Source organism: Ovis canadensis, chromosome 1, assembly GCF_042477335.2.
Source record: "Ovis canadensis isolate MfBH-ARS-UI-01 breed Bighorn chromosome 1, ARS-UI_OviCan_v2, whole genome shotgun sequence".
Lineage (NCBI taxonomy): Eukaryota > Metazoa > Chordata > Mammalia > Artiodactyla > Bovidae > Ovis > Ovis canadensis.
This window is the reverse complement of record NC_091245.1, coordinates 37,962,253-37,977,246: the sequence shown is the minus strand read 5'-3', so window position 1 is coordinate 37,977,246 and position 14,994 is coordinate 37,962,253. Positions and strand designations below refer to the sequence as shown.

The 14,994-nt window shown below is 40.9% G+C and overlaps 1 protein-coding gene across 6 annotated transcripts in view; it reads right to left on the bottom strand.

Annotated features, from left to right (window-relative positions):
* The window catches only part of PATJ (PATJ crumbs cell polarity complex component), a 394,842-nt gene that overhangs the window by 43,679 nt on the left and 336,169 nt on the right, over positions 1–14,994 (bottom strand). For all 6 annotated transcript variants that reach the window (XM_069593029.1, XM_069593048.1, XM_069593038.1 and 3 more), the window contains exons 35-38: positions 11,130–11,213; positions 5,438–5,631; positions 1,755–1,902; positions 540–626 (exon numbers count right to left, since the gene is read on the bottom strand). In XM_069593029.1, coding sequence (XP_069449130.1) covers positions 540–626; positions 1,755–1,902; positions 5,438–5,631; positions 11,130–11,213 — 513 coding nt within the window. The remainder of the gene's footprint in view (positions 1–539; positions 627–1,754; positions 1,903–5,437; positions 5,632–11,129; positions 11,214–14,994) is intronic.

Below are 14,994 nucleotides of genomic sequence, written 5' to 3'. Positions count from 1 at the left end.
AAGTGGCATTTACATCAGCATTGGAAATAAACATGAGATGTTTGCTAACCCACAAAATATCACCCACTAAGGCCTCCCTTCTACAGGAGAAACTCCCATACTTTGCTCTCCCAGGAATATACCATTAACTGCCCTCAGCATGTGTGAGTGGCTATTCACAAGTTAACTTTATAGCAATATTTAAGTGAATGAATAGAACAATGTTGTGCTAATGAGGGTCAAATTGCCACCAGATGTTGTTCTTTTTTTAAATAAACACAGCTGTGTACATGCAATGCCTAGGCAATATAGAATAGTGGGAGAGAAAAGTGGTTCTAAGAAAATATTTGCAGGCAATAAAGGAGAGAAAAACATAGGGCTTAATGAGTTTCCATCCCACCTTTCATTTTTTATTTCAAACACATTAAAGTACACCAAACTTAGTGTCATGGATATGCTATATATTACATATTATTTCCAAACGATCATTTATGAAATGGGAAAATTTCTCCCAATTGGGACAGGTGAGTGAGTGAGTCTAACAGGAAATCATCAACAACCTGACTGTTCTGTGATGTCTTCCTCGAGGAGGTCCAGGAACCAGCTCGGAGTCTTCCAATCTCTAGCTGCACAAGTCCCTGTGCGCACTGGGGAAGACAAGAAAAGAACAGGTGAGAAACGGTAGCACCTGTGTCCTAAATTATTATGGTAGTGCCTCCACTAATCTCTGCAGCCAAGATTATAAATGGCTGATGAAGGCCACAGGTAGAAAGGAAATTCAGTTATCAAAAAAAATCACGTAAGGTCACAAAAATTGATCAACTCAGCGCTACTCATCTCACGATTTCCTGACTTCTTCAAACATGTTAAAAAGATTATATTTCAATTCACCTCCTTTCTCTTTCTTTTTCCTTCTGATGAAAGCATTTGTGAACAGTGAAATGATGAAGAAAAAGCGGTGAAAAAGAGGAAGGGAAAAAATCAAACACAGAGATAACGACGGGTAATCTGATAGAAGTCCTCTCTTGAGTAATGACTGATAGTTAACTATTTTAGAAAATCAGGATTTTAAAAGAAACAGAATTCATTTATTTTGTAAAAGCTCCTACAACAACTATTATTTGTGAAACAGAATAAGATACACCTGGTGAGAGCTGAATGGCCATTTACAAGGATTTTTATTCACCAGTTTCTTCCAAGGCAGGTAGGGTCCATGCGGCAGAAACAGTCAGTTGGAAGGGAATCTTGAGCCCCAGTTACTCTACAGCCTCAGTGAGAAACAGCTTGAGAGACAGAAAAACTCCTCAAGCATAGTGCTGGTATCTGGGCATGCCACTCTACTTTGTCAGGACTTCATTGTGAGATGGAGGATTTGGTCTTCAGCATCTTTAATATTCTTTCAAGCAATAAAAGCTGAATTTGATGAATTCATGATAATATAGCCCAAGAGGAAAAAGGATACATTTTGTGACTCCAGGAGAACCTATCCCATCAAATGATTTTAGAGGACAACTGCAGGTACTTGGAATTCTCAAAAGTAGGAAAAACTAGCTTAAATCCCCAAACAAGGTTCCCTTCAATCCTGTTAGTCAAAACGATAGCTTTCTTTAGGAGCTATTCCTAATTGGTCAAAATAATCAGAGATTAGGTCTCTAGTAAAAAACTAGCATCAATGCATTTTATAAAATTCAACACTTTTATAAAAAAGCTAAATTAGAACCACTCCCACTGGACTTGAGTTATACCAGCCGGGCAGAAATCAGCTACGGACTCACCTTGAGGATAGTAGCCACCGTCTCCTGAGAAGCACTTCTCATGTCCTCCCCATTCACAGATAAGATTTGATCTCCCTGAATTAATCTCCCATCAAGGTCTGCGGCTCCACCTTTCACGATGTCAGAAATAAACACTCCACTTCCATTTCTGTGAATACCATAAAGCAGAATAATGGCACAACCCAATATTTCTATGCTAAACCTGAGATTACAGATATTCTTCCCAAATGATAAGCCTCACAGTGCTCACCCTTTAAATAGCTTATATATATTTATGTTGCCTATTGCATTACTCACTTTCACTGGCCCAAGGGCATAATTTCTGCAAGAGGATAACTTTAGTGAAATGAAATGGAAATTCACTTTAAAAAACAGCTAAGTACTGTTAGACACATTATTTCTTTAGCAATTAGCTCAATTATTATCATCTCATCTGTTTCTAGTCTCTTTCTCACTCTTCCTCTCCTTTCCTGCCTTTATTACTTTAAGGTTTTAATTATATTTATTTAATGAATAAATAAGTGTATGTCTCAAAATTCAAGAGGTTAAAAAGGGGTGACCTTGACAATTTCCCCTCTCGTCTCTGTTCCATCCCCAAATTCCCTTCTCAGAAATAACTAGTGTTTCGCATTTCTTTATTATCTCCATGAGGCATTCTGTGTGCATGTGTGTGCTCAGTCACTCAGCTGTGTTCAACTCTCTGTGACCCCATGGACTACAGCCCACCAGGCTCCTCTGTCCATGGCATTTCCCAGGTAAGAATACTAGAAGGGGCTGTCATTTTCTCCTCCAGGGGATCTTCCTGAACACAGGGATTGAACCCATGTCTCCTGCATTGGAAGATGGATTCTTACCACTGAGCCATCTGGGAAGACCAATGTTCTGTAGATACATAAGCAATGCACGTGTGTACAGTACATATGTGTGTAAATGGATATAAAAGAACATATAGTCTTTTTGTTTCCCTCCAGCTTTGTTTCTTTTAACTTTCTTTCACTTAACACACTTTGGCAATTGGTCTTTATTACCACTTGGAGCTTACCCAGTGTTTTAAGGAACTATTACTATTCATTCAGTTCAGTTCAGTTTAGTTCAGTCGCTCAGTCGTGTCCGACTCTTTGCGACCCCATGAATCGCAGCATGCCAGGCCTCCCTGTCCATCACCAACTCCTGGAGTTCACCCAGACTCATGTCCATCGAGTCCGTGATGCCATCCAGCCATCTCATCCTCTGTCGTCCCCTTCTCCTCCTGACCCCAATCCCTCCCACCATCAGAGTCTTTTCCAATGAGTCAACTCTTCGCATGAGGTGGCCAAAGTACTGGAGTTTCAGCTTCAGCATCACTCCTTCCAAAGAAATCCCAGGGCTGATCTCCTTCAGAATGGACTGGTTCGATCTCCTTGCAGTCCAAGGGACTTTCAAGAGTCTTCTCCAATACCACAGTTCAAAAGCATCAATTCTTCGGTGCTCAGCTTTCTTCACAGTCCAACTTTCACATCCATACATGACCGCTGGAAAAACCATAGCCTTGACTAGATGGACCTTTGTTGGCAATGTAACGTCTCTGCTTTTGAATATGCTATCTAGGTTGGTCATAACTTTTCTTCCAAGGAGTAAGCGTCTTTTAATTTCATGGCTGCAATCACCATCTGCAGTGATTTTGGAGCCCCCCAAAATAAAGTCTGACATTGTTTCCACTGTTTTCCCATCTATTTCCTATGAAGTGATGGGACAAGATGCCATGATCTTCATTTTCTGAATGTTGAACTTTAAGCCAACTTTTCCCCTCTCCTCTTTCACTTTCATCAAGAGGCTTTTTAGTTCCTCTTCACTTTCTGCCATAAGGGTGGTGTCATCTGCATATCTGAGGTTATTGATATTTCTCCTGGCAATCTTGATTCCACCTTGTGCTTCTTCCAGCCCAGCGTTTCTCATGATGTCCTCTGCATAGAAGTTAAATAAGCAGGGTGACAATATACAGCCTTGACGTACTCCTTTTCCTATTTGGAACCAGTCTGTTGTTCCATGTCCATTTCTAACTATTGCTTCCTGACCTGCATTCATTTACTAGTAAACTGTTGATAGAAAATAGGTTATTTACTTCTCTAGCTACTGTAAGCAATGTGCAGTGAATAACATATCTACAAGCTTGTATTAAGGGTAAATTCCTAGTTGTGGAATTGCTAGGCAAAGAATTTTGAGAGCTTATATATCTGATCTACAATAAAACCTTTTGTGCTAAGAATGTAAATGTTCCTTACAAACTCAATCTAAAGTGGCTTATGTTGTATGAAAATTATTTCATCAATCCACTATGAGACAATAAATAAAAAACCATTACTCTGAAAGGACTCTCTCCAGGCACATGTGTGACCACAACAAGAGAGCAAGCTTCAACATGGGCTCTGCCAGTTATTCTGCACCCACAGGTGTCCTGAGTATGCTTATAAATATGAGTCTCAGCTCTTTTGTTTTGTAATACATTTCCAAAGTGATGGTTTTATGGTGCTGAAATAAAACATAAGATCATGAGTACACAGTACATGGCACAAAACCAATGCTCAAAAATGGTAGCTAATATCCTAATAATAGACCAGACCATTTGGAATAAAGCACTAGGCTAGTCAACAGAGGTCAGTGGGGGTACATGACACAATATATAAAACCAACTTCGATTCTTCCTAAGAATATGGTTGATACCATTTAAGGCTATATTGGGGCATCACATGAAAATCCTGCAGCCCTGTTGGGATACATACACTCTAGATATCTAAAGTCAGTAAACTGTGGAAGCTGGAACTACAGTTTCAAGATCTTACTGATTTCTCTAGTCTACTAATACTGTTCTGAAATAATTACTGCAATTCCTATCACATGGGTAAGGAGCACAGATTTCAAAAGAGTAGCCTGGTCACCAGGATCTACCTATATTTTTGGTGCAAGCTATTATTTGCAGGATATCTTTCTTAATAGAAGACTATTGTCATGAAGAATCAATGTCTCTTGACCATGTCAACTCAGCTAGTTTCAGTAACTCCTCAACTGGTTTAACAGAGTATGAAACTAACATGGCACTCCATGGTAGAGCAATTTTCCTAACCCAACACTGTATATGTAAATCTCTTTCTTGATACCAGCTGTTTCTTAGGTATGGTTGCTTTAATCAACCCCTGCCAGCCTTAGATCTAAGTGACTCCAAGTAAAAAGAATCTTGTTGACTCTGTTTTTACTCTTTAAGAGGAAAAACGTCGGAACAGTCTGGGTTGATTTGGGTTAGCTCAGAGGGTAAAGTGTCTGCCTGCAATGCGGGAGACCTGGGTTCAATCCCTGGGTCGGGAAGATCCTGTGGAGAAGGAAATGGCAACATGCTCCAGTACTCTTGCGGAGAATCCCATGGATGGAGGAGCCTGGTAGGCTGCAGTCCATGGGGTTGCAAAAACTCGAACACAATTGAGTGACTTCACTTCAGTTCACTTCACTTTATCTTTATATGACATGTTTTTTGGCTAAGGTCTTGCTTAGTAACATGACCTATCTCATTCAAATAGTCATAAAAATGTTAATTTTAGAAATCACATCATTAGTTTATGCATGGCTTTCTCTTTCAGTCTTTATCGGCTTTAGTCCCTAGAACTCTGAAGGAACAAGGCTGATCAATCCTGACTCTGACACCACTTCCTTACCGTTTTCCAACGATGCTCAAGCCCAGTCCTCGACCAGCCTTCTTCTGTAGATCCACGGGGAAGATCTCCAAGTTCTCCTCATCCCGGTAGTGCGCTTCATCTCTGTACACCACCAGTCGCACCTTCTGGGGGGTCTGCCTCAGAGCTGTGATGGCTTCCTCATGGCTGGCGCTCCGCAGGTCAGTCCCATTAACCTAGAACAACAGGCATCTGAGACGGGGATGCAATGGCAGAGACCTCTCTGCCTTCAACAGCTCCTTGACCCAATCGGTAGAAAGCCTCCAGAAATTTCCAGCCAGTCCCAAAGCACACAGGGAGTGCCCACTAGCAGTCATAGCTGCTTCAAGTACAATGGACATGGCCCTTACACTCCCCTGCCCAAGTAACTACAGAGGGTAGGTTAGTCACATGATAATGCAATTTTAGGTAGCTGTGAACTTTACTATGGACTCAACATGAGACAGCAGGGACTACTTGGCTCATTCAATTGAGGTCAAAGGGGAAATAAATATTAGTATTTGATCAGCATTTTTTGGACTCAGTTTGCTAATTGAATTTGACATCCTCACTCTTAATTGCTAACATCATGACTACTTCAGAACAGGCCAGGAGGAATTGAGGGGCTGGTATTTCTGACATGGTCAAACACTTTCTGAAGTCCACTGATTTGAATCTGGATCTAAGTGAGTATAGACAGGGCCATGCATTAGACAGCAAATATACTGGAAACAGCACTGAGTGGAACTGAGGCCTTGCTTCCAGTAGGTCATGTGAATCTGGGCAAGTTATGTAACCTCTGTGAAGCTCCGTTTCCCTTGTCTGTTCAATGGAAAGCATAGCCAACTTATTTTTCACTTAACAAATGGTTGTGTTGTTGTTGTTTAGTTGCTAAGTTGTGTCCAACTCTTTAGCAGCCCCATGGACTGTTCTGTTCATGGGGCTGAACAGAACACCAGGCTCTTCTGTCCATGGGATTTTCCAGGCAAGAATACTGCAGTGGGTTGCCATTTCTGTTCCCAGAAGATCTTCCTGATCCAGAGACTGAAATTAAATTAGCCCTTTATGAGCATTTACACGAACTCTCTGATACTATTACCATTTTACAGATGAGAAAACTGAGGCATGCAGAGGTTAAGTGACTTGAGCAAAGTTACACAGCTAGGACATGGAGGGGCCATAATATGAAACCAGACTATCTTTCCAGTCATAGTCTCTATACCATGCTGCCTCATCTCACTCTTAGACTTTCCCCAGCCACAGAGAAAGTCTAGTATGGATATTGCTAAGTCAATTTGACACATGGGCCAAATTGATGGATACAGTAACCCAGACTCAGAAGAAGGGAGTCATAGGTCCCCTCTTCAAGGTCATAGTTAGGAAAAGAGCCTAACCAAGGAAAGGATAGGCCCAGGCCATGGGCTAGTTTCTCTCAAGATGTTGGTCTCAGTCTGTGTGGCTTGGGCATGTCCCATCTATCTCTGGACCGCCGTTCCTTCCTCTATACAATGAGGGGCTGGGCTAAGGCTTTTCCATTCCTAACATTCCAAAGACTCACTACTTGTGCTTAAAGAGCGAGTACATAGATGGGAGAAAAGAGGAATGAGCCCTTCCTGGAGAAAGTGACTTTTGAGTGATTATTTAAAGTTGATGCTCTGAGTCAAGAAGATATTTAAAGGCCTAATTTTCAAGCTGCTTTTTCTTTTCTGATATATCTTGGTGGGTTTGTGAATCACTTAGATTAACAACACCCAGAATAATAATAGTTAAGCGTAGGTTTTAGGTATAGATGGAATTTGCTTTGAGTGCTGATTTCAACTTACTATATGAAACCTTAAAGAGATAACTCAAGTCTGCCTTCCATGAATTAGAGGAGATAATAACAACAATCATTATAGTATCTATATACTTTGTTGTGAGGATTGAATGAAATAAACCTTGTAGTATGTTTGGCACAGGACTTGGCACGTGGTTGACAGAAAATAGAAACATTTTACAAGGAGCTGAAATATCTACAGTCAGGGCTGGTGCTCAGTGACAGCATTCGCTGTTACTTGAGGGCCATGATCGCACTTCCTTTGTTTACGAGGTAAACCCACAGACAAAGGGGAAAACAATGTCTCCAGAAAATGTGGTCTGAGCTGATTATTTTCCTGTATTCCAATAGATGGCACACAAGACCACTTCTGCTACTCAACTGAAAAATAGTTACCTCCATGGACTGAAGGTGAATTCTCTAAGCTTCTAAAATACCCTTTGAAAGGCTTTAACAATTATGCTTTTAATTAAAAGCACTGTCATTAAACTCTAATATTACAAAAGCAATTCACTCTAAATACCAGCATCAAGATGTCTGTTCAAATTCAAGTGATCTGTTGCAAGTTCAAAGTTTTCATTTTCTCATCTGTGAATCGAGTTGCTGCTGTTCAGTTGCTCAGTCCGGTCTGACACTCTGTGATGTCATGGACTGTACCCCGCCAGGCTCCTCAATCCTTGGGATTTCCCAGGCAAGAATGCTGGAGTGGAATCCTATGAACACTAGAGTGGGTTGCCATTTCCTTTTCCAGGAGATCTTCCTGATCCAGGAATCAAACTCATGTCTCCTGCATTGGCTGGCAAATTCTTTACCACTGAGACACCACTAAATGCACCAATAATTGTAAGAGAAACATTGCTGAGTGGTTAGAATATGGTGCAGTGATGTATTAAGTGCCTTACATAAGCCCCAGATGCATTATTTAGAATATTGATTGTAAAGGATGAGGAGTGGTAACAGCAGGGCTTCTTGTTTGAGAAGGATTTTAGGAAGCCCCAGTTGTCAATGGGGGTCTATCATGTCCCTGGGGGAGGAAAGGCATGTGGGGAAATGGGTGAGTTGCTGCTTTAGAAGGAAAGAATAACCAAACTAGGGCAGCAGCTCCTCATTATTTTATTCCACAGGGAAAACCAGGTATTAGCTCTCTATTCTTTCTTCCCCCACTTGCACAAAAATAGAAGAGGATAATGGGAATAGAGGAAGGGTAAGAGGAGGGACTGACCCTTAAAAAAAGAACCAGAAAGAAAACAGCCCATGTTAATCATAGAATCATAAATCTTGCCAGGCTATTATTTCACTATTTATTTGTAAGCAAAATCTGGCTTATCCTAATTTAACACAAAACAATAGTATAAAACCATGGAAGGCCAACTGAACTATCAGGGGTTGAGCTACCAGTTGGTAAAGAATCTGGCTGCAATGCAGGAGACCCTGGTTCGATTCCTAGGTTCGGAAGATCCCCTGGAGAAGGGAAAGGCTACCCACTCCAGTATTCTTGGGCTTCCATTATGGCTCAGCTGGTATAAATTGCCCACAATGCGGGAGACCTGGGTTTGATCCTATGGTTGGGAAGATCCCCTAGAGAAGGGAAAGGCTACCTACTCCAGTATTCTGGCCTGGAGAATTCCATGGACTGCATAGTCTATGCTGTTGCAAAGAGTCGGACACGACTGAGCAACTTTCACTTTCACTTTTCATGAAGGCCAGGCTGCACCATGCAGAGAACTCTCAAGAGCAGAAAGGCCATTGTTCAGAAATGTATTACCAAATTTTGCCTGTCTTCTTCTTGAGGCAACCTCCAGACCCCAGGCTGATTAGGCCTCATTATGGCTCCATATATAGCAACCACAATTAGAACAAGCTCAAATGTGGAGTCTACAGCTACTTAGGAAGGAAACGTGTTCCCTGACCAAACTGAGAGGTACATTTCTTAGCTAAACACACAATATGCTTTTGTGACAAGATCCTGCCTGGTGTAAGAGAAGAGCCTGTCTGGCTATCTTTAATGAGAAGTGTAGACCATCCATCCACGCTGGGTAATATAATTCGGCCAGATGCCAGGAAATGGTTTAGTTGACCTTTCAAATTCTCCTTGCACTTAAAACACATTTGCTTTCTTCATGCTACTCTGTCCTGAGTGTTCACTTGTACATGAATATATTTTATGAAAGAGAATGGCTACAGCTGAGGGTCTATTCAAAATGAGCAGATAAACTAAAAATTTTTTCTTTTATTGAGGTATAACTCACATACATACATATTTAAAATGTACATATTTAAAATATACAATTTATACTGTAAATTTATACCTGTGCAACCACTGCCACAATAAAGCAATGCACATATTAGATTTAACTCCACATGACTATTACAGAAAAATTTGTGGGCTTACAAATCATGTTAAGTATCAAGGCCTGTATGTATCTGTACTCTTTTGAATATTCAATCTATTCCTCTATAAAGCCAACCATGATAGTACCAGTTAATTAGAAAATCTACAGAGGGGGAAAAAAAAACCTCTCAAAACTCCTGACCACCAAAAAATGGTGCTATATGCTAAAGCAGTCACGCCAATTCCCAAAGAGGCTACATTTATTTTTCTAACCTCATACACTTGCACCTTAATGAATGCACTGGGAATATGTCCTAATCCAATGATGAAGCACAGTAAAGGCCTGCAGAGAAACCCTATAACTTGCCCTGAATTTAATATGCAGTCAGCCTGGTCTCTCTTTTAACTCCTTCTTGCCTGTGTTTTCTACCCTTAATTATATCTCTGGTTTCATCTTGGGAGGCAGACTTGAACCACCAAGGGGAAAAATAAAATTCTATGATGTCATTCATAATGTGCTATATTAAAGTTGCAAAGCAAAAATGCACATATCCACCATAAAATGTTAACTATTCAATTAAATTCATCCAATGAAAGAAAGAAATGTTGCCTAAAAGTTTCACACCATTGAAAAAGCTCTTTAGTTTCACCTACCAGAATGCCTGGCATTAACTTTCCATTCATCCATTCCCTAGTTTAGACATTGCCAGCCTCAGCTCTTTTTAAAAGGCTTTAACACCTTTGCTAAATGAGAGTCCTTTAAAAAGAGGCAAGTTAAGCATTTCAATTTTTAATAAGTACCATATACCACCTAAAGGGAGAGGATTCTACATTTTCATCAGCTAGGAAACAAAGGTGCCAGGGCAGGGACCTCCGTTTGATGCAAATACTTACTAGGAATAAGAAAATTATATTAATACTTAAAGCTGCCATAAAGTTTTTTAAAATACTAGATGTGCATGTTTATGTGTACATCTATATGTATATGTTTTTAGAAGGGAATTTAGTAAGGTATAGTAGGGAAGCAAAAAAAAATCAAATTGTGAAGTTATAGTTTCATCTGATTATAGAATGTTTAGTTGTACTTTCCCCTTTAATTAAAAAAAAAAGTTTTCACAGACAGATTTAGATTGATAACCTGTCATGATTCTACTGACAGTTATTTGATAGACATCAAAAAAAGAAACAAAGAATAAAGTATATGTGTTGTCACACTGAGAAAGAGATAAGTGAGGATATAATTGAGTAGGGGCTCCCTAGGTGTCTCGGTGGTAAAGAACCTGCCTGTCAGTACAGGAGACATGGCTTCAATCCCTGAGTCGGGAAGATCCTCTGGAGAAGGAAATGGCAACTTGCCTGGGAAATCCTATGGACAGAGGAGCCTGGTGGGCTACAGTCCATGGGGTCACAAAAGAGTCAGACACAACTTGGTGACTACAACAAAATAATTAAGTAGAAGACTGTGAATTGGTACACAGACTGTGGATCAAGGTCACTAAATTAGGACCCATACTTGCTGGTATAAACCAGAATGCATTATCACATACCTCTAATATCTGGTCACCAGCCCAAAGCCTTCCATCTCGGGCTGCTGCCCCTTCTTCATAGACTTCATGTATAACTATAGCATCCTATAAAAAAACAAATGCTTATTAATTTTTAACAACCAGAAATGTTTCCTTAAGCCAACAATGAAACTATAGGCAGCAACTCATAATTTGCTATTTGCTAATAAAGCCATTTTTATTTGATTAAACAAAATACACATTTATGGTATATTCAGAGGTATAATTAATTTTTCCTAAGTTTATTATTTCATTCTTTTAGGACTGGTTTTGCCTAACATTTCAAGTTAAACTTCCCCCATGTGCTTTACTGTCAACTCTGCACTGCTGCTGCTGTGTATAAACTTGACGTGAACTGTGTGTCATTCTTATTTACTTTTTATGGTATATTTTGAAACATGGTTTCAGGTATTTATTGGTATTCAAGGATTTGACATAAATGTGTGGCCTGATGAAGGGGGTCTGTCTGGCCTCATTACTTGGGCAGTGAAAGACAAGAACTTAGTGGAATGAACTAGCCCTGGAGGGCAGAGCATGGGGTGGGGGAAAGGGCATTCACAGATCTATGTGTAAAATAGATGTGGGCTCAAATCCTGACTCTTGGGCATCGTGAAATCTTGGGCAAATTAACTCCTGAACTCAAGATTCTGAGCCACAGAATCAGGACAATTAGTTAAGATAGGTAAGGCTTGGTTGAGGAAAGTGTCTCATGGTTAATAAATGAAAAAAATTTTTTCTTTGAATTAATAACCTTAAATTTTTTATCATCATAAATATAACATATGCAAAATACCAATATAAAGGACTCAAGCAAAACTGCAGGGTGTGGTGAACTAGAAAGGGACTGCCTTCTGCACCTGGCCCTCAGTCCAGCTCCCCAGAAACAACCACCATCAACTATCTCAGTTTCCTAAGGATCCTTCCAGATGAATTTGTACCTATGTATCACATTCTAGGCTGGAAAATCCCATGGACAGAGGAGCCTGGTGGGCTACAGTCCATAGGCCTCGCTAAGAGTCAGACATGACTGAGCTGATTGAGCACCCAACCATATATATGTTTTGGTAAAACTATTTAAAAAATAGTCAACTGCTATGTTCATACAGTTTTTCCCCCTCTCCCCCATCATATTGATCAAGAAGTCAAGCTTTGAAATTCCTTGCCTTGGGGATTTTTGTGGTGTTTCAGTTTCGGAAAACTGAATATACCAGAAGTCACTAGTTCTTTCCGCTGCTTATAAAACTGCAATGAAGGGCACTGAGAAGACGATGGCAAAGCAGGTGCTAGGTGTGCTGGCAGACCGCTGCAAGAGGGAAAGCACTTTCTTGTGTGTGCTTCTCTGGGTGCCTTTGTTTTTGTTGGGGGTACAGCTGTTTTACAATGCTTTACTATTTCTGCTGTTCAACAAAGTAAATCAGCTGTGTGTATACACATATTCCCTCCCTCTGGGGTCTCCTTCCCCGCCATCCCACCCATCTAGGTCACCACAGAGCATGAAGCTGAACCCCCTGCACCATACAGCAGGTGCCTACCAGCCATCTGTTTTTTGGGTTTTTTTTTAGTTTTTTATTTTTTAAATTTTAAAATCTTTAATTCTTACATGCGTTCCCAAACATGAATCCCCCTCCTACCTCCCTCCCCATTTGCATATGGTAGTGTATGCATGCTAATGCTACTCTCCCAAGTTACCCCACCCCTCCTCCCACCCCCATGCCCACATGCCCATTCTCTATGTCTACATCTCTATTCCTGCCATATGAATAGGTTCATCTGAAAGAGACGGGCATACGAGACCACCTGACCTGCCTCTTGAGAAACCTGTATGCAGGTCAGCAAGCAACAGATAGAACTGGATATGGAACAACAGACTGGTTCTAAATACGAAAAGGAGTAGGTCAAGGCTGTATATTGTCACCCTGCTTATTTAACTTATATGCAGAATACATCATGAGAAATGCTGGGCTGGAAGAAGCACAAGCTGGAATCAAGATTACCTGGAGAAATATCAATAACCTCAGATAGGGAGATGATACCAACCTTATGGCAGAAAGTGAAGAACTAAAGAGCCTGTTGATGAAAGTGAAAGCGCAGAGTGAAAAAGTTGGCTTAAAACTCAACATTCAGAAGACGAAGATCATGGCATCCAGTCCCATCACTTCATGGGAAATAGATGGGGAAACAGTGGAAACAGTGTCAGACTTTATTTTTCTGGGCTCCAATATCACTGCAGATGGTGACTGAAGCCATGAATTTAAAAGATACTTACTCCTTGGAAGGAAAGTTATGACCAGCCTAGACAGCATATTCAAAAGCAGAGACATTACTTTGTCAACAAAGATCCATCTAGTCAAAGGTATGGTTTTTCCAGTGGTCATGTGTGGATGTGAGAGTTGGACTGTGAAGAAAGCTGAGCGCCAAAGAATTGATGCTTTCGAACTGTGGTGTTGAAGAAGACTCTTGAGAGTCCCTTGGACTGCAAGGAGATCCAACCAGTCCATCCTAAAGGAGATCAGTCCTGGGTGTTCATTGGAAGGACTGATGCTAAAGCTGAAACTCCAATACTTTAGCCACCTGATGCAAAGAGCAGACTCATTTGAAAAGACCCTGACGCTGGGAAAGATTGAGGGCAGGAGAAGAAGGGGACAACAGAGGATGGATGAGATGGTTGGATGGCATCACCGACTCAATGGACATGGTTTGGGTGGACTCCAGGAGTTGGTGATGGACAGGGAGGCCTGGCGTTCATGGGGTTGCAAAGAGTTGGACATGACTGAGCAACTGAACTGAAGTGTATCATTTTTCTAGATTCCACATAAATATTTGCAAATGAAGCAACTGAGAAGGGATTCATCTCCAAAATCTACTAACAGCTCATGCAGCTCAATAACAAAAAAACCCACACAATCCAATCAAAAAATGAGCAGAAGACCTAAAGAGATATTTCTCCAAAGAAGACATATAGACGGCCAAGAGGCACATGAAAAGATGCTAAATATCATTAATTATTAGAGAAATACAGAAAAACGCTTTTGAATGGAGACTAGAAACGGAGATTTGTGTGTCCCCTTAGAACTGAGGAATTGAGCCCCACGCTGCCCAGTGTCCTCTCATTCTCTGCCACACCCACCACACACAAGTTGCAAGAACCTGCACACAATGGTCAAGGGCACCGGACTCTAGGTGTAATGGATCCCACCTTGAAAGAAGCCCTGAGTCCCAAGCATCAGGGCCTGGAAGTGGCAGGACTTCTGAAGAGATCAGCAGGCTAGGGCAAGCATGGCTTGGTGATTACCAGGGTGAACTGATGACAGTGACCAAGGGTCCCCAGTGTCGGGGAGCTCTGTGACAGAACCAGAACCCTGACAGCTAATGGGCCTCCAAAAGGACTGACAATGATACTGTTTCAGTCCAGAAGTATAGAGACTCAGAATTAGAATTAAATTGACTTGAAGTAAATGAATGAAATATTTCTTACAAAATATGTAAGATAAGAAAAACCTCCAAATGGACGGCAAAGAGATCAAACCAGTCAATCGTAAAGGAAATCAAACCTGAGTATTCATTGGAAAGACTGATGCTGAAGCTGACGTTCCAATACTTCAGCCACCTGATACAAAGAGCCAGCTCACTGGAAAAGATCCTGAGGCTGGAAAAGATTGAGGCAGGAGGAGAAGGACAATAAAGGATAAGATGGTTAGATGGCATCATTGACTCAATGGACATAAGTTTGAGCAAGCTCGGGGAGATGGTGGACAGGGAAGCCTTGTGTGCTGCACTCCATGGGGTGGCAAAGAGTCCGACGTGACTTAGTGACTGAATAAGGATGAAACTTGATTTTCAAAAAAAA